Source organism: Panicum hallii, chromosome 6, assembly GCF_002211085.1.
Source record: "Panicum hallii strain FIL2 chromosome 6, PHallii_v3.1, whole genome shotgun sequence".
NCBI classification, from domain to species: domain Eukaryota; kingdom Viridiplantae; phylum Streptophyta; class Magnoliopsida; order Poales; family Poaceae; genus Panicum; species Panicum hallii.
Genome location: NC_038047.1, coordinates 38224986 through 38249437, shown reverse-complemented (window position 1 = coordinate 38249437; position 24452 = coordinate 38224986). Strand labels below are relative to the sequence as shown.

Below are 24452 nucleotides of genomic sequence, written 5' to 3'. Positions count from 1 at the left end.
TAGGACCCGTCGTCAGTATAACCCAAAAGCTCAGAGCCTTCCGGTCCACTCGTTCTCATCCCCTTCCTCCGTTCGTTCGCATCTGTTTCTCTCTCTGCTCCTCATCTATTCTCTCTCGTTCTCTGCAATCCCAGTGGAGAAGCCAAGCAACTTGCCTTGTGTCACGACCCAAAACTTAATAACATGATTAAAATTATTAAGCAACATCATCTTGAGCATAACCCAAGCATCATCAAGCATCATGTGCATATTTTCGAATTGAGCTAGTTAATTTTTCTTGCATTGCTTGAGTGTATGTTGGGAAGAAAGTTTAAATTTTGTTATGTGAATGTGCCTCCAAATAATTTATTAAAATACTGGATTTCAAATTGTGAATTACAAATATTTTTGTGCAATTTTTGGATGCCTAACCCGAGCCATAAAATTCTTGGAAAATCTGAAAACTGCAATTTTGTTTGATTTTTTGTGGGCAATCCATATTAGATTTTTATGATCTTGTTGTTGCATTGTGTTCTTTATGATTTAATCTAGCTTCAGTAAAAATTTGGTGATTTTTGGAGCCCGGGAAATGCGTTTTTTTGATTTTGTAAGTTGAACCATTGCCTTTTTCTTTTTCTCTCCTCCCGGCCCCACCTGTCTGCCTCCTCCCTCTCTCCTCCGCGCGCCCGGGCCCGCGCGTCAGCCTCCCCCTCCGCGCCTCCCGCGCCTCTGCGCCCGCCCGTTGGGCGCCCGCGCGACGCGGCACGCCGGCGGCCGCTGGCCCGTCCAGCGTGGCGCCGCCCCCCCTCGCCTCCCGTGCCGCCCACTCGCCTTCTTCCCCTCCCCACTTCAAATCGCGTCGCCTCTTCTTCTCCCCCGGCCAAACCGCACGCCTTCTCCTCCTCCTCCCGCTGCCGCTTCCCCTTCCGCCGCTCGCCGCCGCCCGCCGCCGTCGGTGAGCCCCGCCCCGATTGCCCGCGCCCGCACCTCCTTCTCCTCCTCCGTGTTCGATTCCGGCCGCCCGCCGCCTCTTTCTCCGCCCGCAACCCCCTTCCCGACGTGCCCCTTCCTCCGCCGCCGCGGTGCTCCGTCGCGCCGCCGCTCCCCGCCTTGCCCCGCTCGCCCGTGCCGCGGGCGAGCACCGCCGTCGCGCCGTGCTGCTCGCGCGCGCGTCGCCCCGCCCCCGTTCGCCCTCCTGGCCACGCTCCGTCGGTCGCCGCCGCGACGTCGTGCGCGCGCGCGGACCGCGCGCGCGGGCCGCGTCGTGGGCGCGTGCTGGCGCCCCTCGTGGCGAGTCAAGGCCGCGGCCGGCCTTGACTTCGCCCGGCCCGGGGCTGGCAGCCTGGGCCCACCTGTCGGCGCCCGGGAGTGCCAGATCCGGGTGGCTCTAGCCTTTTCCCCATGTTTCACCCCGTCATTTCATGCTGATTCTTATAAATTGCGTAGAAATTGTTGTAGATCTCTAAAAATTATGAAATTTGTTTTGTTTGAATCCTCTGTAGTAGATCTGCTTAGATAAATTAATTTTATGCATGTTAGAGTCCTGTATTTTAAGTTGTAGTTTATTCTTGTTAAACCAAGTTAATTGTTAATCTTATTTTGTGGAGCTCTAAAAATGTCAAACTAAATGCTGTTGTGTTCCTTGTGGAATGCTATATCTCATGGTCCAGCTTATGTTTTTGTTCCTGTGCTGTTTGATAGGTTTTTAATGCGTTTTTAGTTTTGCTGCCTGCAAACTTATAAAATGAATAACTTTCGATAGAAAATTGATAAAATGATAAAACCACTTCTGTTATCCTTGCTATCATGTCTTGTACCTCTGGTAATTTTATTAGGATTTTTGAAAATGTTTTGCATGGCTTTTAAGATTTAACTTGAGTTTAGCGGCTGAAATTTATGAATATCATAAGTAATTCTACAAATATGTTTTTGATGCAAACTCAACTCTCATGAGCTTATTTTGAGATCCCCTGTGTGCTTAAATTAAATCATGATTTATGCTTGTAGATGGCTTGCTAACCAAAGTTCGCCTCGGTCCTAGTGTTAAAATTTGTAATCGAGCTTGTGGTGCCATGGTGGTTTTGCTTTCGCGTTGATGTGATATTCTTCTTCTATTACCTTGTCATTGCATATCATCTCATACTCATGTCATTGGCATCATCCTAATGCATACATCTCATTCATGCATTGTAGTGACCGAAACGCCGGAGGACGCACCCGTTGAGCCCACCGAGTTCGTTGAGACCGAGCCGGGAGCCGAGTGTGTGGTTGAGCAAGAAGAGAACCGAGGCAAGCAGCTAAGCATGATTCCTTGACCTATTTAACTTGCTTAAATTTAGTTATTTCACTTGGGATATCTATGCTTATGTTAAATATTTATCTATTGCATCGTTGGTCCTATTTTCATGCAATGCCCTCTCTTGATTTGTATATCCATGCCCTTGGCACACGTAGTCGCTTGCAACTCACTTAACTAAATGCTTAGTTGTGCCTAGAGTTGGTAGATATTTTTTTTAGGGAAAAATTGGAGTAGGATCACTCGTTACACCCACTTTGTGTTATCTTGAACATGTTGTCCGGTGTCGGAATGTTGGTTTGGATCGGTCTAGTTGGAAGTGTGGTTTTGGTTCGAGCGGAAGGTAGGGCCTAGAGAAAGGAGTCTCGGAGGCTTAGTCCGCTTGAACCGATTAAGGACCGTCCGTGGATGACCTTGGAAATTGAGCACTTATCGTACTACCACATATCCATTCATGGGGTGGATAAGCCGAATACCCTCTAGTTCTAATCGTTGATGCACGGTCCTAGATGCGTGGCCGTGGGGCTTTGTAGAGAGGCTTAGGGGTGTCCCCGGTGGACCTAGGTTTCTCTTCGCGCAAGTTAGGCGTGATGTTCAACGGTTATAACTCGTCGGGAATGGTTGATGCGAGTACCCCCTCACCCAACGTGATCGGTTGGGCGAGTCGCATGGTCCTTGTGTCGTGTGGGTAAAGTTGTACACCCTTGCAAGGTTAATGAATCAATTCGAATTGCCGCGCTCTCGGTTATGAGCAAGCTCAAGTTTCGACGAATTCTTCGTAGTTGTATCGATCTTGGTCGCAGGTGGTGTATGATGCTTATGTCACCTCTTATGGTTGGTCAATGTTTAACTAAAATTTTATGGTGGGTTGGGCAAGATAATAAAAATGCTAGGATGCTAGAATAGGTTTTGATTAGAAAGTTCATACTTATGCTAACAACTTAACCCTAAAGCTTTCTTGTGAGCCCTCATTTGCATACTCCTTGTTTATTTATTCGCGTAAGTCTTGCGAGTACCTTTGTACTCATGTTGCTATATTTCTTTAACTAAGTTGCAGGTGAGCCGGAAATTATTTTTGGCCACTTCTACCCCGCCGATCCCGGTGCGGGCGAGGAGTAGGTCATTGTAGTGTCGACGGCGTCCTTGAGCAAGACTCCGTCTCGTTGCGCGCTTTATTTTTCCGCTGCGTACTCGCCTTTTGGGGAATTATCATGTCACACTAAACTTCATGAATTATGTCCCTTTTAATTTGGATTGTGAGCCCAAGGCTTGTAACTTGTGTTGAACCTTAACTTCAATTTGAACTTGCTATTTAAAATTGCTCTTTGTGGTACAATGGCGAAATACTAGATTGTGAACGGTATGTGTATATGCATGATCTTGGGCATATGGTGGAGCACATACCGGGACTACCGGATTTAGCCTCATTTTGGGTGAATGTCGTGTTGGTCGTCGGGATTTAGATGTGGGTTAACACGTGGCACGCCGAAGCGCGAGCGCGTGTTAGCTCTCCTCTTAATGATAACGACCGGCGATTCGTCTAAAATAGTGTTAAATTGGGCGGTTCTCGCACCTTGAGCGGAGCAAGAGCAGAAAGAGCATGAGTGCACCGCAGCGCTGAGGTGCAGCGAGAGCAAGAGAGCGCGGGTTGGTGGTCCATGCGCTTGGGAGAAGCTTGGAAAATCAACAATGGCAGAACATGTTCTTCTTCAGCCGCTCAAAGTTATGATTTTTCTTCTATTCTTCGTGCGCGTGATGCCTCGGGCGTACGCGAAGGAGAAGAAAACAAGGGATTCGAGTGGATGTTTTATTTCCTGTGAAATGGCTAGCCTGCTACAAGACTCAACAGGAAAGGAACGAATGGTTCCTCCATTCCAAACGCTCGCAACTACTCCCTTTCCTCCGTTTTAGAATCCTATGTTTTTCCTTTGAAATTTCTCCAATCCAAATAGGGTCTAAATATGGTCGGATGATTTTATATCTAAAATATTTTTTGTTATGTTAGAACAATTTTATTGTGAACGTGTTGTATAATAAAAATTGCTCTATATCTAAGAAATGTTCTAAAAAGTTTCATTTAAATATTATAAAGTGCGGTCTTGTTCGAAAGCTCTCGTTATATGAAATCTAATGGTAAAATCGGAATTTGATTTAGGTACCAATTTCGAAGATACGGATGGTTTAACTTTAAATTGTTGTTTGCACGTAGTCCGATGCACATATCAGATCTGCAGCACGCTGGTGGTCTGGTAGTCTGTGATGTTGTACAGTGGATGTACCCTGGACAGTAGAATAATTTTGGACCCAATAAAATACTAAAATCCTCGGGAATACTTCTGCGATAGGACACCTCCCACCAGCGCGCGCGATCCTGAATAGTGGCGCGTGTTACCTATAGATGTGCCCACGGCGATGAATCCCTCGAGGCCTCGAGCATTAGCGCCGCCTCCGCTTCTCCCTTGTGCGCCACCTGCCCTACGAGTGGTACGTGCGACTACGATTCATAATATTGCAGTGTGCTACTCTCGTACAGTCACACTTTTCATTATGTTTTCAACAGCCTATCAACGTATTGATGGCACACCTGCCCCTTTTCAACCTTGTTTCTGTGGTTCTCCTAGGAGCTTACTCGAGGTTGCAATGCATGTGCTGCGAGCGCGCGTTAAACCCTCGCTTGCGGCCCACGACCCACGAGCAGCTCGCCCCTGCCGCCGGATCCACCGCTGCCGATCACGCTCAGGCTGATCTATTGGTTTCTTATACCCCAACCCCGGTTCCGGCCCACTGGCTATCTTCCGAATCGCTGGCGGCTGGTGGTGTCTCACTCCCGTCATCGTACCCTCGCACCGCACCGCTCACTCAACCCACCGCTATCGCCGAGCCTCTCTACCGGCTCCACCTCCTCTTCTACGGCTGTTGGCCACCGGAACCCTAACACCCCTCTCCGAGCTCCGTCCGCCGCGCACGAGGAAGAAGAATAGGAGGGCGGACCTACCTACATCGATTCGGACGGCTCTTCTGCAACGCGTCGCCTCCCACTCGTGCATGCTACTCTTAATATTCCCGGTTATCCTGATCTTGCTGATCTTGCTGAAAGTACAATATAAATGTTAATTTTCATGCAACATAAATTTTAAGGTGGCGTTTGGATACCGGGAAACGAGAGGTGGGATAGGGAAATAAGGGTACGGAGATATCTTATCCCATGTTTGGATTAGGAAAATGTGTAATGGACGGGGAAAAAGAATGGGAAATGAGAGCCTCTTTTCCCGGTGTTCGTAACCCAACGGCAAGGGTGGGATGTGCTGGGAAATGAGCCGCGCCGTGCACCGGGCACAACGCCGCGCCGGCGAGTAAGGCTCCTTGAGATGTGCTTGAGGATGTCCTCTGCTTCAAGACGTTGGCGCTGCAACTTCGTCGATTTGGACGGCCACGACTAGCTCCAGATCGAGCTGCTGCTCCCCGCACTCAGGCCCTCAGCGCCGCCGTTCGGCCCGCCAGAGCCGCAGCTGGATCTGCAGGCATCCTCCTCGCTCGGACACCAGGATGCGCAGCTCACTCGCCTCCCGCTGCGTGCGGGAGACCGGTACGGGCTGACGGAGCCGCAGGCTGCCTCGCTCACGGGTCACCGAAGCCGCAGGCTGCCTCGCTGCGCGGGCATCCGGAGTCGCAGGCTACGCACCCACCGGGAGATGCAGCTTTGCTCGCCACGTACCTGCGTGCTGACGATGCTTCTAGCTAGCTAGAGTGGCTTCGATGAGCAGAGAGGACAGGAGAAGCACGGAGAAGAAGTGTGTCTTTTCATTACTAGTGGAGATGACACAGGCATGTGTTTAAATTTTTTTTCAGTATTTGTTGGGAACCTCACAGGATACAGCTGAGTAAAAGGATACAGCTGAGTAAAAGAAATTACAAACGCACATTATATATATAATCTTATTCATACATAATAAAATTTTAGAAAATAATATATAGGACTAATCCAATAATTGACATGTCGCGTATCAAAATCAAGGCACACAAAGTATACACCGTATATTTATTCAATCATCGCGAATTCTAGTATCTAAAAACATTCTGATAAGCTATTAACACTCACAATCTTCAAGCCCGTGACCTGTAGGAACAATATATGCGATTAGAAGGAGCACGAAAACACATGACTATGTGAGTACGTAAATACATATTATTACACATCACGATTATATAAAGCTGAAGCACAGACACACCTCAGGATTTCAAGACAGTATCACACTTGCCTCAAGCTTGCTCGTCCTCAAATTATACAAGGATTTGCTACTCAACTGAGAAGAAACTACTGCAAGCAAGCTATGGCTCTCTCAAATGCTCGCAAGGAGAAGGTGTACAATTATGAAAAATATGAAGGATTGGAGAGGCGTTTTTGTGTCAACTCCATCAAGACTTCTATTCCCCGGTCGTCTTGCGCAAGGGAAAGACCCCCATTGTTCCTTGCAAGTATGTGGATTGGGCATATTTTGAGAGACCGAATGATCCCTTCTTCAATCAAGCAATTGCAAAGTGCAAGGAATTTGGTCTCTATAATATCATGGGCTTTCGTTAAGATTGGAATGAGGGGATCCTTGCTCAATTTCACTCCTCTCTCTACTGTGATGCAAGGAAAGTTGCTTTCTTTTCGATAACATAGGGAGTGAAGTATGGAGTGGACTACATGACTTTCTTATGGTTTCTTGGACTTGGCTCTAATGATGAGAAGCGTGACCTCATTCATGTTGAGAATCAGTTGAAGCCTAGTCAGTTGCCCGCTCTATTCTACAATCCTGTCTTAGCTGAAGCCGGTAATGCAATCACTCTCCAACCTTACTACTACACCATGAATTCCTTTTTCCGTGCCACTACTGATGCTAAGGATGGAGATACCACGGTACTCCGCTACTTTGCTTGCAATCTCCTTTCTCATACCATGCCCGGTGGAAGACCCTTTTGCATCATGAATTTTATTTGGAATGAGCTGAGACGGACAATGAATGATCCAAAGAAGTTTTTGCCGCCTGCTCCATACATCATGTATATGATTGAAAGGGTTACAAAGATCACTTTTCCCAAGGATCGTAAGCATGAGCCCCTTCACATTCGTCCTCGGTCTGGTGATGCACCACGTGCGCCTCCTTTCCATGCCGGTGCTACAAGAAATCCTAGATTTCATCCAACTCCATCTTTCTCGGGAGCCTCCTCCTCTCGCCATGGACATCATGATTCCTTCATCAAAAGGGTGCTCAAAAGCATTTTCTGCATGTGCAAGACTGTGACTCAGGAGGTCAATGAAAACTGTCGTGAAATCATTGAGATCAGAAGTCATTTGGAACTCCCTGCGGATACATATCATGATCTACCTCAGCTTGATGATCCTTTTCCCGAGTGGGATGCCGCGGATGAGGCTGCTATAACTGCTATTCATGCTCTACTTTCTCGCCCACGTCGTCGTACTTGTCCTCCTACTTGCTCACGTCGCTCTCCTCCAGGTGGTCAAGAAATCTTTGATGAAGATAAGGAGACCGAAGAAGAAGAGCCACGTGACTACCGTGAGCACCCCGACTCCGATGAGGACGAGGATACCTCCGATGATGACGTCCAAGATGATGATGATGAGCAGAAGACTTTATCGCTATTTTTCATTCCCTTTTTGGCGCTTGATGACAAAGGGGGAGTGAAAAGGTTATTTATCATAACAAGCTTATGCAACTTAGGATACTTCTTTTGTCTCGAAGTTCTGCTGAAATATATTTATCATAATCGTCAGGAGTCTTTAACTTACTCCCAGATTCCATAACCAGCAAAAAGTGCTCGTGTGGCAAGCCTATTTCTGAAACTCTGTCACATGCGCCTGTGCAGCAACCTTGCCAAGATAACCCTTTTTAATCAAAAAATCATGCAGATCTAGTAACTTTGCATGATACACCCTTCCAACAACATCAGGACGATCTTGGGAAGTCTGTTTTAGCAGCAGTTCTACAACTATCTCATCCCAGAATGGATTGCATATTACTGTTACCAAGAAATCTAGCTTCCCATACCGTGTAACCGGTGTCATGGCATCCATGAACCTAGCCTACACATCACGATCACTGCCGGGAAAATCCTTACTCAAAACAACCCTAAGGCCAGCCTTGGAAGCATCAACCTCTCCCACGGTGAGCGTGTCCAGAAGACCCTGAACACAGCAAAATTGAACATTCTTAGATGCTAATTGCTGGGATTACAATGAAACACAAACTTAATGATTCTTAGTTAAATCAAGCTCACTTGATATAGATCTGCACGAATTATAGCCTTATGTGCAGGCTTTGCGTACCAATCTAGACGCATTGACTCAACCTTGACATACATATCAACTGCAAATTGTTGAAAGAGCCGACTGGCATGAAAGAAGATATTGAATTGACCTTCCCGAATCTGTAGCTTGAAGCAGTAGTACTCTCTAGTGCTAACGTAACGCTGGGATCAGCTGTAATTAAGAGATAAAGTTGTATCTTTAAACCGTATAATACTATTTAATACTACCATATAATAATATATAGAATATATAATTAAAATAAATGGATATCGTCAAGCTCATCATCAGGATCATCCTCGTTCTCACTTTGCTCATCCATTTCATGGTCTTCCCCATTAAAATCATAATAAATCGGATGCCGCACTTTTGCCTTCTTAAGAGGATGCACCTGAACTGCATCTAATTCATCATCATCATCATCAAGATCACCTGTAAATGCGATATTATACGAATCAGTATAGTGTCCAAACATCAGCATATAATTATTGTAAAATAATATACAACTCGTTACAAACCTTCTTCTTACGCTTCGTATACTTTCTTTTTGGCTTAGAAGGAGGTGGAAACTGATACTCAATCTTTTTATCCTCCCATCCAGTCTCACCACCGAGGAAAAACAAAGGGTAGACTAATAGGTCGTAACAACCATGGTAAGTCCTACACAGTGAGGTCTATCCTCACTGTCTTAAATTATTATGCTATGAGAAAACCTCCGAGGGTCAATACCGTCCACCCATATAGCAGCTATCTGATCCATGCCAGGTGCGTTATATCTTCTCTGATCAACAAATATGCTGATATTAAGTTTAATGTTGTACCCTGCAATATTAGAAACAGATCCGAGATTCCTGAATAAAAGCACATATGGATTGTCCTGTACAATTCCCAAAATCAACCGGATCAGTGTAGTATCAAGTTTAGGAGACCTTTTTACCCTATGTGCAATTATCTCATCGGTGTCATAAAAGTATAGCAGCATATGGCGAGGCCCTATCCCAACACGCACAAGCTGATCCAACCTATGATATATCTAACCATGTGCTTTAAAACAATACACACCAGTACCTCATGCAAACGCAAGATGATGATCAATAGAAACTCCAAAGCTTGTGAAGGAGAAGTGTGAGTTAAAGTACCGAATGTGCTTTCGAAAATACTTTGCATCCCTGTCAGTCTGACTTGCGAACAATCGGCATAATCCAGCCGGTAACTCTGGAATATATATGTTAATCTTTTCTTTTCTGCAACAGAAGGCGGGCTCTTCACATGGGAACTTCTTTGCATTGCAAAATTCATAATTTTTAGCTTTCTTCATGGTATGGTGTTTCTTTGGAAGATCCTTGTACACTGCATCATATTGATCTGAATATTTTTAGGTAATATCGGGATCCACAACATACTCGTAATGGAAATCTGCGTGTATATATACAATTAAAAAATTATAAATCATAGAGAAGGTATTAGTGGTAGTCATGTCATTACTCAAACAAAAAAATTCAAAACTAACCTCTAACATGGAAGACACGTGCTTCATCATCTTGTATATTCTCCGGGTCATAATCCTCCGGGTTCGTTTGGTCTAAAACATTCTCTATTAAATAAAAAAACAAATCTATTAATTAATTATCAAATAAGAATACATAGGCCATATAAAAATAATAAATATACCTTCAACTCCATGCATATGATCACTTGGTTCCCATAAACCAAAGTCAAACTTATCTTCACGATCCACATTTATAGTGCACGACCTAGTTAGTGGACCAGACTGTTGTTGCGTTAATGCAGACTGCAAGATTTCAGTATCAGATGTATTTAACTCTCTACCTGAAAATCGTACGCCAAGTGTGATATTCTATTCTATACATAAAAAATATGAAAGTTTTATTGCACATAGACGTTGGCTATGTTTTTCTGCATGCGACATTCAATAGCTTTCAATATCTTCATGTCTCGCCGTATCCGCCATTTCAATATATCTTCTTTTCCCCCTTTCTTTTTTTAACTCTTCCCGAGTAATCTCATCATCAATTCCAGATGCAGTGGTGCCAAATGGCATGACACACATAACATCCGTTGTATCTACGCACACAAACAAATATGCAAATATAAAGCATCTAAGACATATAACATATTTTCATGGTAATAATGATGGTACAAAGAAAAAGTGAAAACCTTCGCTGGAAGCAATGCTTGCACCAGTACCATATTTTTGTCTACTTCTACTTGCTCATTTTTTGGCATTCCTCTTAGCCTTTTGCTCTTCCGACATCATATGGTACCATTTGCTCAACCTTTCCCATGCTTTTTCCATCTCACACTCTATGTGAGACAATCCTGAAAGAAAGACAGTAAAAATATTAGTAAATAAACAACACACACTACAAATACCGTTTACGTTCAAAATGTACCAGATAATGGGAATGGAGTATTGATATTCTCCATTTCTGTCCTTTCAAAAGAATTGTTGCGACGCAGCCAACTATCACCAAAATCGTATGTTTTGCTCCGTTACTCACAATCTCATGCTGTCCCATGATGTCATTTCTGTATTTGTTTGGATGAGCAAGGACATCATACCTGCATTAAAGGCATTTGATTAAGCAGCTTCGTAACCTGATATATTTATGTTTTTAATGAAGGGATAATATACCTAGAGGTACAATACTGGTGTTAGAAACTGCTTTCTTAGCATTTTCCGATGGTAGGCTTCCCTCCTCTTATCATTAAGCTCTGCTTCTTTTTTAGCTGGTAAACTTGCATACTTGTCCTTTGCCTTCTATTGTTTTAGTTCCCTCCGATCAAGATCTCGTTCATCAGTACCATCTATAACCACGGATGATGGTTATGTATACAACAAAACCAATCAAACCAGTTTATAAAAATAATTGTAGTCAAAATAGTACCATGATTGTTCTTCTGATTATTTGATCCTTCACGGTTTGCTCGCTTATGACGGTTGCAAGTGTTTGTAATGTCTCCAAGTGAAGGACAACCATCTATTGCACGGGACCCTAAAATGTAACATCGTACATCGTATCAATACATATAATACTAATTTAATAATAATTCTCTATCATACAGTTTTACCGAGAAATTTAAGTGACGATGAAGCGAGTACACACAATCGATGGAATCAAACAAAGCCATATAACCTAGTGCCATGGCTAAATTTATATGATATGGATGTATACAGCAACTACCAATTCCTCTCGGGGATATTAACCAAAGGGAAAGAACTAAAAATAGATGTGCAGTGGAGGAATAATCTAATTTAAAGGGGATTGGTTGCTAATCCAGAGGTGAAACCTATGAATTGATGCGCTGTGAACCAATAAATCTAATGACAAGGGAATTGATGGGGATGGGATTGATGCACGGTGAACCAATGAATCAGCCGACGCAGGGGAACGGATTCGAGGCCGCCGTTGAGACTGGAACATGATTTGAGCATCAAAAAGAGGGAAGGCAGAAAGAACATCACCTTGAGTACGTCGACGCCTTCAGTCCTACCGTTGCTGCACTCGCCACGTCCGGCGACGTGTCTGCCCTGACCGCCGAGGGGGAGGACTCAAACAGAACTGCCGAGGGGATGGGCAACCTGGCCGATCGCGTCCGGCCGGCCGCGCCAAACTGGAACAACGTCGTCGAGAGGGAAGGGAGCCGGGCAGACCTAGCACCGTTCCCAACCAGGCTTCACAAGGGAGCAGGGCGGCCGATGGCGTCACGAAGGAAGCCGGCGGCGCAAAAATGACGGTGAGGAGGCCAGGGCAAATCGCACAGAAGGAAAGAACATGGACAAAATATTGGAAGGTTAATCAATGCATATGCATATTAACCAACGCATGCCACAAGGAAAGTAATGTTGACCAATATCTTGGAAAGTTAATCATCGCATGGCAGAAGGAAAGTAATGTTGACCAAAAATCACGGAAGCAAATTGTTTGTCTACAAACAATGTAAAGTAATATGCGGTACCAAAAATCATGGAAGCACATTGTATACAAACAATGCAAACTAATAAGCGGGTACCAGGGGTGGTTAGATGAAAGTGCTTGGTGTAAAAAGTATTAGGATTTTGATAGAAACATTTTCCTTCTATCAAAAACGTGGGTCTACACCTCTTTTGTCAAACCTTCTGGCATGTCAAGTGGGACATCCGTGAGGAGTACCGATGGCCTAATCTTGGTGAGAAGGGTTTCAATTGTTTCAACTTTTATAGTATAGATTTTGTGAGTCCCACAAAACTCAAAACCTCTCTAAGCTTTGCGGCTCGAACCTCTCTAAGCTTTGTGTTCCTTGCACCTTCGAGTTCCTGATCTCGGCGTCCCCTCACCCAAAACTTACCACCTTGGGCATATCCCTCGGTGGGCAGCCGGTTAAACACCGACAGCTGGCGTGCCAGGTAGGGGAGCGCGCCGAAGATCCACCGGCGAACTCGATGGCATCTTTCTAGTTCACCAGGTGGTAGATTGCTACCTTCACGCATGTGCATCGACGGATCGATTCATCGAGTTCGAGATCGGATCCTTCAGCGAACGGCTACATCGATCTCGATTACTCGGCTCGACTTCACCTTGCACTGCAACGTCGATGCACCGCGGCTGTCGACCTCGACGACCCGGCTCAACTTCGGCTTGTGCCGCAATATCCGCGCGCGGCAGCAACGTGTTCGACTACTTCGACTTCGCGAGGACGATCGGCAGCTCGCCGACGACTACATCAACTACTCGTCTCGACTTGAAAACTAGTCGGAATCGGTTCCGACTAGTCGAGCTTCATCAACAAATCGTCGCAGCTTCATCAACGAGCTCCACGGCTTCGTCGACATTCGTCCACGAATCAAGCTAAGTGATTTATACCTTTTCCGACTTGTTCTTCACAAGATCGGTTACCTTTTTAGGTACGCCTCTCGACGGGCATGAAACCCTCGGGGGCTACACCATGATCGATTACTTGTCCGTGTACGACTCTCGATGGGCATGAAACCCTCCAGAGCTACACTTCGCCGACTATCTTTGCGCACTGCGCATCCTCTTTGTCGCATGGCGACTTCTTTGTCTTCTCTTAACGGTTGCTAAAGTACTCGGGTAGCACACGCCTTAATCCGTGAAACCTCGACTCATCTGTAAGCCTATGCTCCTACGCGTGCATGCGGCTAAGCTCCCTACGCTATGGTCTACGGCCATCAGGGATCAGGTGCTTAAACATAACAGGCTAACTGCCCGGGGAAATTACATGGCCTAGCAAGAGCAAGACGTGAAATTTTTACACCGAATAAATTTTGGTGTATTTATATTATTACTGAGTACTACTCGGTATCCTCGCATTATGCTACATAATGTGTGCATTGTCTTTTTTCAGGTCAAGCTTCAGCAACAACCCTCCAAGCAGCGCGGCGTGCCATCGCAGTTTCGCTAGTTCCCAGGCTCGGGGGCTGGGCGATGCGCACTACTCGACATGACTCATTCGACTCTCCTGGCTTGTAAGCTCGGGGGCTGGACGCCGCAAAACTACTCGAAGACGACTCATATGAAGACTGAGAGTGTAGAAGAAACTCTAAGCCACCGCGCGGTTAAATAAACCAGCGGGAGGCTTAATTTCACTATGCAGAGGCGAAGAGTTTTTCTTAGAATTCCAGAGTAACACCAATGCCACGGTTTTTGGACCCTTATCTCCAATTTTGTGGGATTTGGATTCAAGACTCGGGGGCTGCGGGATACGTGGCATCGACTACTTATTTTTTAAATTTCTTTGAAGGATAAGGAGGATTACAGACTAATGGGACCCTCAGCCTGATTCTCCGATTCAACCTAAGGCTCGGAGGCTACTCCATATGGAGTGCGTTTTTTAAATTGCACACCACAACAAAAATTCGGGGTACGAGCACCTCATAGCTTCGATGCGGCTAAGCAAGTACTCGAAGAAGGACTTCGAGACGAAGCTTCAAAAGAAGTCGAAGACTGCTTCGAAAGTACTCGATAAGTCTGCAGTACTCAGCTACGAAGAGCTCGGGGGCTTGTCAGACCCGGGGCCACCGGACTGGGCACATAACGTAGTTTAAAGAGGTCTAAGAGATTAAGTCGGTCTTATCTCTTATTCATCTTGTTTATCTCTTATTTATTCCGTTTAAATAGGAGATAAGGCTAACCGATACGGGAGGAATCTACTTGGGATATGTTCTGGTACGATTCCTTAGCTGGTATTGGTTGGTATCTTTGTAACCCTGGCCTCTCGGATATATAAGGGAGGTCAGGGACCCCTCTCAAAGGGGACGATCTCTAGGTCATTCTACACAAAGGCAATACAAATCATACAGGACGTAGGGTATTACGCATCTTGCGGCACGAACCTGTCTAAAGCTTTATGTTCCTTGCACCTTCGAGTTCCTGATCTCGGCGTCTCCTCACCCAAAACTTATTACCTTAGGTATATCCCTCGGTGGGCAGCCGGTAAAACACCGACAAAACCCAAACCAAAAAACCAAACATAGGATAGGGATAAAACTCTTGTAACCCCGTCCCTTTCCTGCCTGGACATAACCCAAGTCATTTCCTTTTTCCAATCCAAGCTGCTATCCAAACACCACCTAAGATGAAAGAGCTATAGTTCTCGTGCATCCAAATTCAATTCCGATTACAAATGAGATGTTCAAAACTAGAGCACATTTGGTAATATTTTGATAAATTACTTTAGAATATTTTTTCATGGTTGAACATTTCACAAATAATTTTACCTTCACAGTCAAATTGCTCCATGAAAACAAATCACTAAAATATATTTAAGCTTATATTATTTTAGAGATATTATGTATAAAGTGCAATCGTACAATCGGATTTGATGTGAATACGTGGTTTGAAAAATATGTATTTTTCTTATTTGCATGTGGTGCGCTTACTTTTCTTGGACCACATACTTGGCCCACCCTTATCTCCTCTTCTGCTATGCTTTGGCTCACAATCACAGTTGCGACCGGTACCATGACATCCGTCCGTCCCCCACCACCGGTACAATCACAGTTGCTTCTTGCCTTGCTCGGCATCCATCACTTGCCTCACTTGCCTCACCTTCGCTACCACTGTAGGGCTGGACCAGACCTAGCTCGGTCTGGCTCGTTAGCCTAAGGAGCCAGCTTGACTCGTTAACAAAACGAGCAAAAATAGCAGCTTGCGACTCGGCTCGGCTTGTTAATAGCTTGAATTAACTCATTAGGCTTGCGAGCCAGATGTAAATTTAGGATTACCACATAAGTGTATATGAAATACTAAGGATATGGCAATTATAAAATATCAAACTCTCAAAATCCACCATGCATTGAGCATGCACAAACCGCAACCAATCGACAATTTTGTAGTTATATTAGTTTCAATTATCAGACTTGAATAACACAATAATAAAAATAGTATCCGATGGTAATAACTTAAGCTTTAGCTTAGAACTTTACAGACGGTACTTTAATAGTCAAGTAGATTGGTCTGTTTCGGCTCAGCTCCCTTGGTCCCTCTATGAGCAGCTCGTGAGCTGTCTCGAGCTCGCTCGTTAATCAAACGAGCAAAAATAGCTGCTTGGCTCGTTAAAATTTCCAGCGAGCCGAGTTGGGTACCCCTCCATCTCCACACCGACGTCCATGTTCCCCATCACGAACGCCTTCTGCATCAGCTACCCGGCGTACAATGGCCAGTGTAGCATGGGGACCCCGACGCCCTCCAGCGTCCGATTTCCACCCGCAGTGGCTTCACAACCGCGCGGCCGTCGCTGGGTGACGGAGCACTCCCGCCTGCGACGTCCATGATCTGACGACCAAGTCCTGATCCTTGGTGCTGCCCAGGACGGAACCCCCTCCGTCGAGCCACGTCGCAGGTGATTCCATTTCCATGACCCGGTTAGAAGGAGATGCTCCGATGGCGTATTTTGCGGAGTACGCTAGCAGAGGTCGAAGGCGACTAGACCCAACCGAAACGATGCGCAAGGTTCCAACTTCCCAAGCGGCGGAGCGTCCCGCCCAAAATCCTAATCCGGCACCGCGGCACGGCACACGCTCGCCGCGGCTCCACCCTGCCCGCCAATCGCCATGCTCCCCGCCGCTCTCCTCCCCTCGCCGCCGGGCCGCCTGCTCGTCCCCGCCCCTCTCCGCTGCCACGCCCCGACCCAGCACTCCTCCTCCCCCGCCGCGGCCCGCGGCCTCCTCCTCCGCGGCGCGGGCTCCCCCGTCGTCAAGCGCGCCTCCGACGGCGGCGGGTGGCTCCTCTGGCACCAGTCCGGCGCGCGCGTGGCGCTCGCCACCTCCCCGGACGGGCTCCGCTGGAGCGCCCCCGTCTCCCCCGACCCGCTGCTGCCCTCCGAGGACTGGTGGGCGTTCGACACCGCCGCCGTCCGCCCCTCCGACGTCCTCCTCATCTCCGGCCCCGCCGCGTCCTCGCGCCGCTTCCCGTCCTCCGCGGTGTACTGGCTTTACTACGCGGGCTCCACCGACGGGCGGTTCGGCTCCGCGTTCCCCGCCGCGGACGTCCCCGCGCTGCCGGGGCTCGCCATCAGCCAGGACGGCCGCAACTGGGCGCGCATCGAGGGGGCCCACCACACCGGCGCGCTGCTCGGCGTCGGGGAGGACGGGGAGGAGCCCCGCGGGTGGGAGGCGCGCTGCATTGCCGCGCCCAAGGTGGTGATGCACGCGGACGGGGACCTGCGGATGTACTACCACTCGTTCGACGAAATGTCGCAGCGGCACGCGATCGGTCTGGCGAGGTCCAGGGACGGCATCCGGTGGACCAAGATGGGGAAGGTGCTCGAGGGGGGCCGTGCTGGATCGTTTGATGAATGCGGGGTGCGGCACGGGCATGTTGTCCGTGACCGTGCCGCTGGGCGGTATGTCATGGTGTATGAGGGTGTTGATGCGGATGGGAGGGTGAGCATTGGAATGGCCGTGTCGGAGGATGGCTTGAAAGGCTGGAGGCGCTCCAGCGAGATGCCAGTGCTGTGCCCGTCTGAGGAGGACGAAGGGTGGGATGGCGCTGGGGTTGGTTCACCGTACTTGGTGCAAATGGAGGGGGCCTATGACTGGAGGCTGTATTACATGGGTGTTGGAAGGGATGGCAAGGCTTCGATCGGGATGGCGTATTCAGAGGGTCAGGCTCTTCAGAAATTCGAGAAGTGTGATGCTGTTCTCATGTAAGGTGAGGTCGAGGGATGTACATGTGGAGCTGTTCTGGCCCTTCTGGAGGGTGTTCAATTCACTTGAGACAAAATTTTGTTAGATTAGAAACTCCCACCTCGGGTTGTGCACGAATGGTTTCCATAAAAGCATTGACTTGTATGAACAGGTTGTACCCTTAGTTTTTGCTGGCTCTTTTGCACCAAATGCAATAGCTCGTAGCTGATGTTTTTTCACATTAATGGTGACTTTGCACCTTGAAAGCCTGAAAAATAAAAGGAATTTTACATCATGTGAACTTGTAGCATATGCAAGCAGTGTGGTTGAAGCACTCACGGATTTCTGGCGACTACTACTATGGGTAGAAGTTAGTTCCACTGAAAGTGTCTTAGTCTGTACCCACAGTTTTTCGTATATAAGGTACGGTTTTTGTGGCAACTAACATTAGTGCACCAACTTCTAGTTTCTAATGTAATTTTTTCCCTCCTTGTGCACTAATCATACTCCTATGTTGGTAGAAACACTAACATCTAATTTGGTTGTGTGCATAGTGGTATTCACCATGAGCTAGGTGTCTGTTGTCACTTTTCACCTTATTTACCTTTCTCTTAAGAGTCTCTTTTGGCTATTTAGTTTATTTGACTATGTCTTCTATTTCCCGTGGATGATTAGCAGAGAATTTAGATGTAAGCCGGGTGTATTTGCTTTTAAAAAAGTGAATTACATTCTATGCACTGTTCGATTGTAGGTACCTACTTTTGTGCTTTGAATTTTCTTAACATACTTATAAGTTGGTATAGTGCTGCCCTGCTGTTTTCAACACTGTAGGACATGTACTTCCAAATTCATGCAAAATTACCACTTAATACTTTTTATACCATTGCTAGTTAATCTGCATGCCTCCATAAAATTGCTCACATGCACAAAGCAATAGACATGCAGAGTGTCTGATTGATCATAGAAGACCTGCACTGTACTGAATTTCCCGTCTCGTGTAATTTCATTGTGTTCACATTAATATTTCTCACTTGCTTCAAACTACAGATGGTCAGTTCGTAAAAATAGAAGTACAGATGGTAACTTATTTGAAACAAAAGACTATCACAATCAAAAGTATTGATTGAAATCTGCAATATAGACAATGATTCTAAATGCAGAGGTTCTTGAGACAAAAGGGCAATTTTGCGGAATTACGATGACTACCAAAGTTTTGTTTTCAGGGATCCAACGAAGCTGTTGAACAAAGTGGTACAGTCTTCCTCTGGCTCAAGAGGTTGATCTGTTTTGAGAGGCCAGGTGCAGAGGGAAGGACCTGTACTGTGGTCTCAATAATGCAATGTTGCATAGTTATTTCAACGGGGTCATGGTTGTCCTTTCTTCCTTCGTTGCGAGGTCAGTGTTTTGTCTTTTGCCTTCGTGTTCAGTCGGTGTGTCTACATGTTTCCAGTTTTACATAACCCCATAACAAATCAACAGTGGCAATATATCACAATGTTTATTTTCAATCTCCCATGAAACAGTTTAAATATCTCTCTTTTCTTGCCCCTGTACTTTAGCTGAGGGACTTATTGTTCTTGTTATTCTGGGCGCTAGTTTTCTGGTTAAAAATACCAGTTCTCTTGAATGATTCCTGACATTCTTTTGGTAATTGTTCATCTTTCTGGCAATGGTTTGCAGTAACTAAAGATATATTCTTTTAAAATTTGCTTGACAGTCTAATGGACACTATCTACATCCTGTTGGCATTCTAAGAAAAGGATAACTTTCATATCTGCTATTGAGGTCACTTTGATTTCTTTATTGGAATGAAGGAACATACATACCAAACTGGACTTATTTACTGAAATAGCTTGTAACTCCACTTTTGAACTAATGTGATATTGTAACTTTATGGTAACAATAGTGCTGGCTTAATCATTCTAGTTTGGATTCCACAGAGGGGGGGGGGGGGGGGGGGACAACTTGGGCGTTGAACTAACAACTGTAAAGTCCGTGGGTCATTAATGTAGTGTCCCTGCTGGGGTCCTGGTGACTATCATACAGTTATTTCTAGCACTAGGCCAACAAAAGATGAACTGACATAAAGTGATATAATTTATTTACTGCATCCACACAATAGCTAATTATTTCACTTTCACATGCATGGAGAAAAAAAATTCATACTGTTGCAGCAGTTGTAGCATTTATTTGTAGCGCTCTTTCTGCTTCGCTTTTGACTTGTCATGATCCACTAGATTTTCTTCAGAAGCCCTTGAAAAAAAAACTGGAGGTGACTATATTCTAGACCAATGGGGGTGACTGGGGTGGCAGCTCTGAGTTCACCATCCTGAGGACGCCATTCCAATAATTCTTGTCCTCCTCATCTGATGCTTGGTTGCTGTGCTCAGTTTGGCCATTGCTGGACTCACCCCAGCATTCTGATGCGTCATGCTCATTGGATCCATCAAGCAGCATGCCTGTGAAGCCAGCTCCAACCCCAGCCATTCCTGTGAACCACTCCTCCTCACAGCCAATGAAGTCCTCTTCCTTCTCCTTGCCTTCCAGTCCCAGCACTTGCTGGTGCTTGCTGAAGAACTGCCAATCGCTTTCTTCACCCTCGAGCTCATCACTCCTCTGCCACATTGCAGAGTTGCTTTCTGATACCTCTAGTCTGTTGATCCTGGGGGTTGGCAGCATGCCACTATTGCTCCCTGTAAACGTCAGTGTGGAGGTAGGTGAATCCAGGTCTATCTTTGCAACCTGCCATGCATGCAACACGTCAAGGCATGGAGAAGCAGTGGAGGCAGGGACATTCGTTTGCTGCGCATGGAGTGAGGTTGGTGTCGGTGCTGCTGTTCGCATCTTCGATTCTCGAGCCAGCCGTGCCTCAGCCTCGAGGCGGGCGCTCTCCCACTGAGCCATGTGGCTGAGGCTTGCCGCTGCCTTAGCTGATTTGTCGTCCGCGGTGCTGGTGAGAGTGCCACTGATGGATTTGTGGGTGACAGGGTCGATCCCCATCTTAGCCAGCCTCTTCTTGAGGTGTGTGTTCCAGTAGTTCTTGATCTCATTGTCTGTGCGCTTTGGTAGATGTGTTGCAATGGCCGACCATCTGAACAGTTCCAGAAAACAAAACAAACTTGTGATTTAAAATTGATATTTTGTTTTCATCTATCGCATATGCCTACAGTATTTACTATACTAGAGTACATAAACTAAGAGGTTTATGAATACGTAGAAACTGATGGAAGGAGAGATGAGGTGACATAAAAAGTACAGATGCCATGACATAACTTGGTACATGCAGCAGAATAAGTTGGTGCACTCAGATGCTGCACACAGAAAATGCACTAGAAAGGAAGATTTTGATTAAGCTAAAATGATAGCACTCAGAATTCCAAATTTTCTCGTTTTAAATGCCAAAATCTAGATTGTGCCTTTAATTCATTGATCATCACTTTCTAATTCAATATAAATACATCGACAATCGGGGTTGATGTATATGCTTCGTTAATTGTCTCTAAATGGCAGACAGCAGTCTGACAAGAACAGACAGTGCACTTCCTCTTGGCAGAAAGAAGTCAGAGAAGATACTTATGGTGTTGCAGCAAAAAGGTCACTAATACTCTGAACACTGTAGAGGATATCACCTACTGTAACAATCTGGAGCTGACTAATTTCATTGGTACTCACCTGTTACCAAGAAGAGCATGAAGCTGGATGATGGTCTGCTCTTCCTGCAAACTGAACTTGCCCCTCTTGATGTCTGGCCTCAGGTAGTTTGTCCACCTCAATCTGCAGCTCTTCCCGCACCTCTGCAAGCCTGGAGGATGTTGGTGGAATTCTCACTAACTTTGTTCATTTGGAAGATGGTGGAATTCGGGTTTGTCCACACTCACCTGCCTTCGCAGGCAGTGCTCGCCAGCTCCCATGCCCGTGCTCCTCAATGTAGGCAAGCAGCTTCTGATCCTCCTCTGGCGTCCATGGACCTTTCTTCAGGCCAATCTTCTCACAGCATGGTGATCGCCCCATTAAAGCAGTGTGGTGTGTTATCTTTCTGAAGTCGAGCTGACAGCTGAGTGCAGAGGGGCTGGAGGATAAATAGAGCAGGATGAGAAGAAGACAAGACGCACTGCTACTGCTATAAATCATTAGCATGATAGGAGGTATGACACTGAATTTTCCATGTCTTATCATGACATAAATGTCCTTATATTGGTTTGCTTCAGTTTGGCTACGAGGTACAGGTAGACGTACTGGTCCTTGTTGATCTACTTGAACGTAAAAATACAGTAACAAACAAATTCCTTCATTTGAGGGTCAGTTTAACACTGAGGTCCAGTTCACTATGGCCCATGAATTAATAATCGCAATAACTCCATGGTTGATTGGCCCCACATGTGACACCAAGTCCAGGGTGTAGGGGTAAGGCAAAGAAATGATTCATTTCTTCGGGTGAGATGGGTCAAGGTTATGGTCCGTTGTTTGATTGAGAGGAGCCTTAAAGTCATTTGGACTTAGGCTTGGATGTTTCCAGTAAATATAATGGTAAAGACCTGTCATTTGATCTTGTGGAGAGGTAGTTATGCTTTGGTTTATAGTCTGATGTGAGCCAATACGATGATTATCTTGTAGTGCCTAAAAATGATTCGGAATGAGGATTTCATCATGGCAAGTCTCTGTCACTATGCAGTTCTGGTGAGCAGCTATAATTGGAATCGAAGTATTTTTAGCTATGCAATCAGTTCTGGTGCAGCTTTAGTTACAGTGGAAGTCGTTTTCAGTAATCCCATTTTGCCTATATCATATATGATTGTCATCTTGGTAAGGCTGAGATTAAAGGACGAAATAACTGAACCTATAGAGTAGGGAACAACTTCAGAACTGTTGATGCCTAGCAGGGTACCAAAGTCATTGCTTCTGTGACATGTAGGAGGCCTGTCATTGCAGTGTCACTTTTCAGAAGAAAGGAAAGGAAAAGGGATGAATATGGTTGCAGCCTTTCCCAGTGAACTTTGCTACTGATACTGTTTGCAGGTAGCGTTCAACTGAGCAGTAAAAAAGGAGGAGCTTTTTCCAAAGTCCTGAACACGAGCACAAACAAAATTCAGAAATTGATACAGTAATTAAAATACCAGAGAACTTAGAATTACTTGTTCCTATCCAATATCAGAAGACCAGTATTTGGTGGTGTTGAGTTCTTAGGGCTGTCAGTGAGATGGGTTAATGCCTTGGGACTAATGGGGGTGTTTTGGTTTGTCATGACTTTCTGATATCCTTTTGTGCTCCCTATCTAATATATCAATTTTCTAGTTCTCCCGTATGTCTTATCAAAAGTTTCAGAAGCGTCAGATTTGATTCGTAGATGTAAGGAACGAAATAAAGATCCAATCAAGGAGAAGTGAATGCCCAAACTGTACCTGCTACCTTCCATTGAAAGGTTCCGAGATTGTTTGTTTACCAAGGTATGAAGTGGAGTGGAGAGTCAAAGGTCGTAATAACATATTTACCCCTCCCTCCGGATCTTACTTCAGAAAGCACAAGATTTTCTGAGATCACTCATCACTGCAGTGGGAGGCTATGGAAGAAGCAGGAATAACTAACCGGCAGATATCTCAAAAGTCAAACTCAGAGTAGTGGCTGATAATATGTCCCGACTCCTGAGTGCTTACTGTGAACATGCACGGCCTATTAATGGCACCAAATGGTTTGTCTCCTCCAATTACCTTTTCTTGAGGTACGTCTTGTGCATCTCAGACAGCACTTTTAAGGCACTCATATGACTCTAGGTCTGTATTGAAGCGGTCCAAACTACACAAGCTGTCAGCACCCCCACTGATGAACTAGAAGTTAATCTACAGCTTCAGGGTCACTCCATTAGCAGTGCAGCAAATATGTTTGATTTGTCCATGGTTTGGAGCATGATGGTAGGTGAGAATATATGTTACTCCCATAGTTGGATGAACAACCATAGGCAACCATAATGTGTGATTCTATCCATAGTCAAAGTACTTTCTTGATGATCAATTGGTTCACTTAAATTGTATATTTTTTCCTTGACTCTTGTGTGATCGTGTGCAAAAATGCCTCCACCTGCAAGTTGCATTTCCTGATTGCTCTCTAGCTAGCTAGTCACACCATTCAATATCTTTGATTTGGTCTTTTTGTGAGCAGAGCTAATTCTTTCTTGTGCTACGCTTGCACCTTTCAGTGATCTAAGCCCTCTTGTAGGTATCCAGTCATTTACTTATTCTCCCTATATTAGGTATACAATAACCTTTCTTGGGTCTTCTGTACTAGGAATTCAAGGCAACAGAGGTTGGAGTCAAATGCTCATATAGAGAGAATTAATAAAACTTGCACATGCAGTGATGTCAATTTAACCAGTACTGTGGTCAGGTATGACCAATCTGACGTAACTGGAATTTCGGATCTTGACATTAGGTCTAATAATCTTAAGGCGTGATTCATTAAGCAACGTCTACAGGAAGTTTAGTCCCCATCATTTTCCTAAATTATTCTTAAATACTGTTAGCAACAGGAGGTTTAAGAACATTTAAGTACTCGATCACTGTTGACTGTTAAGGCTTGTTTCACACCTTTTCCCCTGACTTGTTTCACACATGATAAACTAATGTTAGTGAAAGGTATTTCTTTCGTGGAAGCTTTAGGCGTTGGCTTAGTTTCTTTATGTCAATTGTCATGTACTGTTCTGAAACACGATATCAAGCAGACGTCAA

General features: G+C 45.5%; 2 protein-coding genes across 2 annotated transcripts; one reads left to right on the top strand and one right to left on the bottom strand.

Annotated features, from left to right (window-relative positions):
- Positions 1-16580: 16580 nt before the first annotated feature.
- Positions 16581-17922, top strand: LOC112897339. Its single transcript, XM_025965616.1, has one exon. The coding sequence runs from the start codon at positions 16660-16662 to the stop codon at positions 17755-17757; it is 1098 nt and encodes a 365-aa protein (XP_025821401.1). The 5' UTR covers positions 16581-16659; the 3' UTR covers positions 17758-17922.
- Positions 17923-19790: 1868 nt separating this feature from the next.
- On the bottom strand, positions 19791-21872 carry LOC112896341 (transcription factor MYB106-like). Its single transcript, XM_025964284.1, has 3 exons — positions 21612-21872; positions 21406-21535; positions 19791-20824 (listed from the first exon to the last, which is right to left on the bottom strand). The coding sequence occupies exons 1-3, from the start codon at positions 21868-21870 to the stop codon at positions 20017-20019; spliced, it is 1197 nt and encodes a 398-aa protein (XP_025820069.1). The 5' UTR covers positions 21871-21872; the 3' UTR covers positions 19791-20016.
- Positions 21873-24452: the final 2580 nt, after the last annotated feature.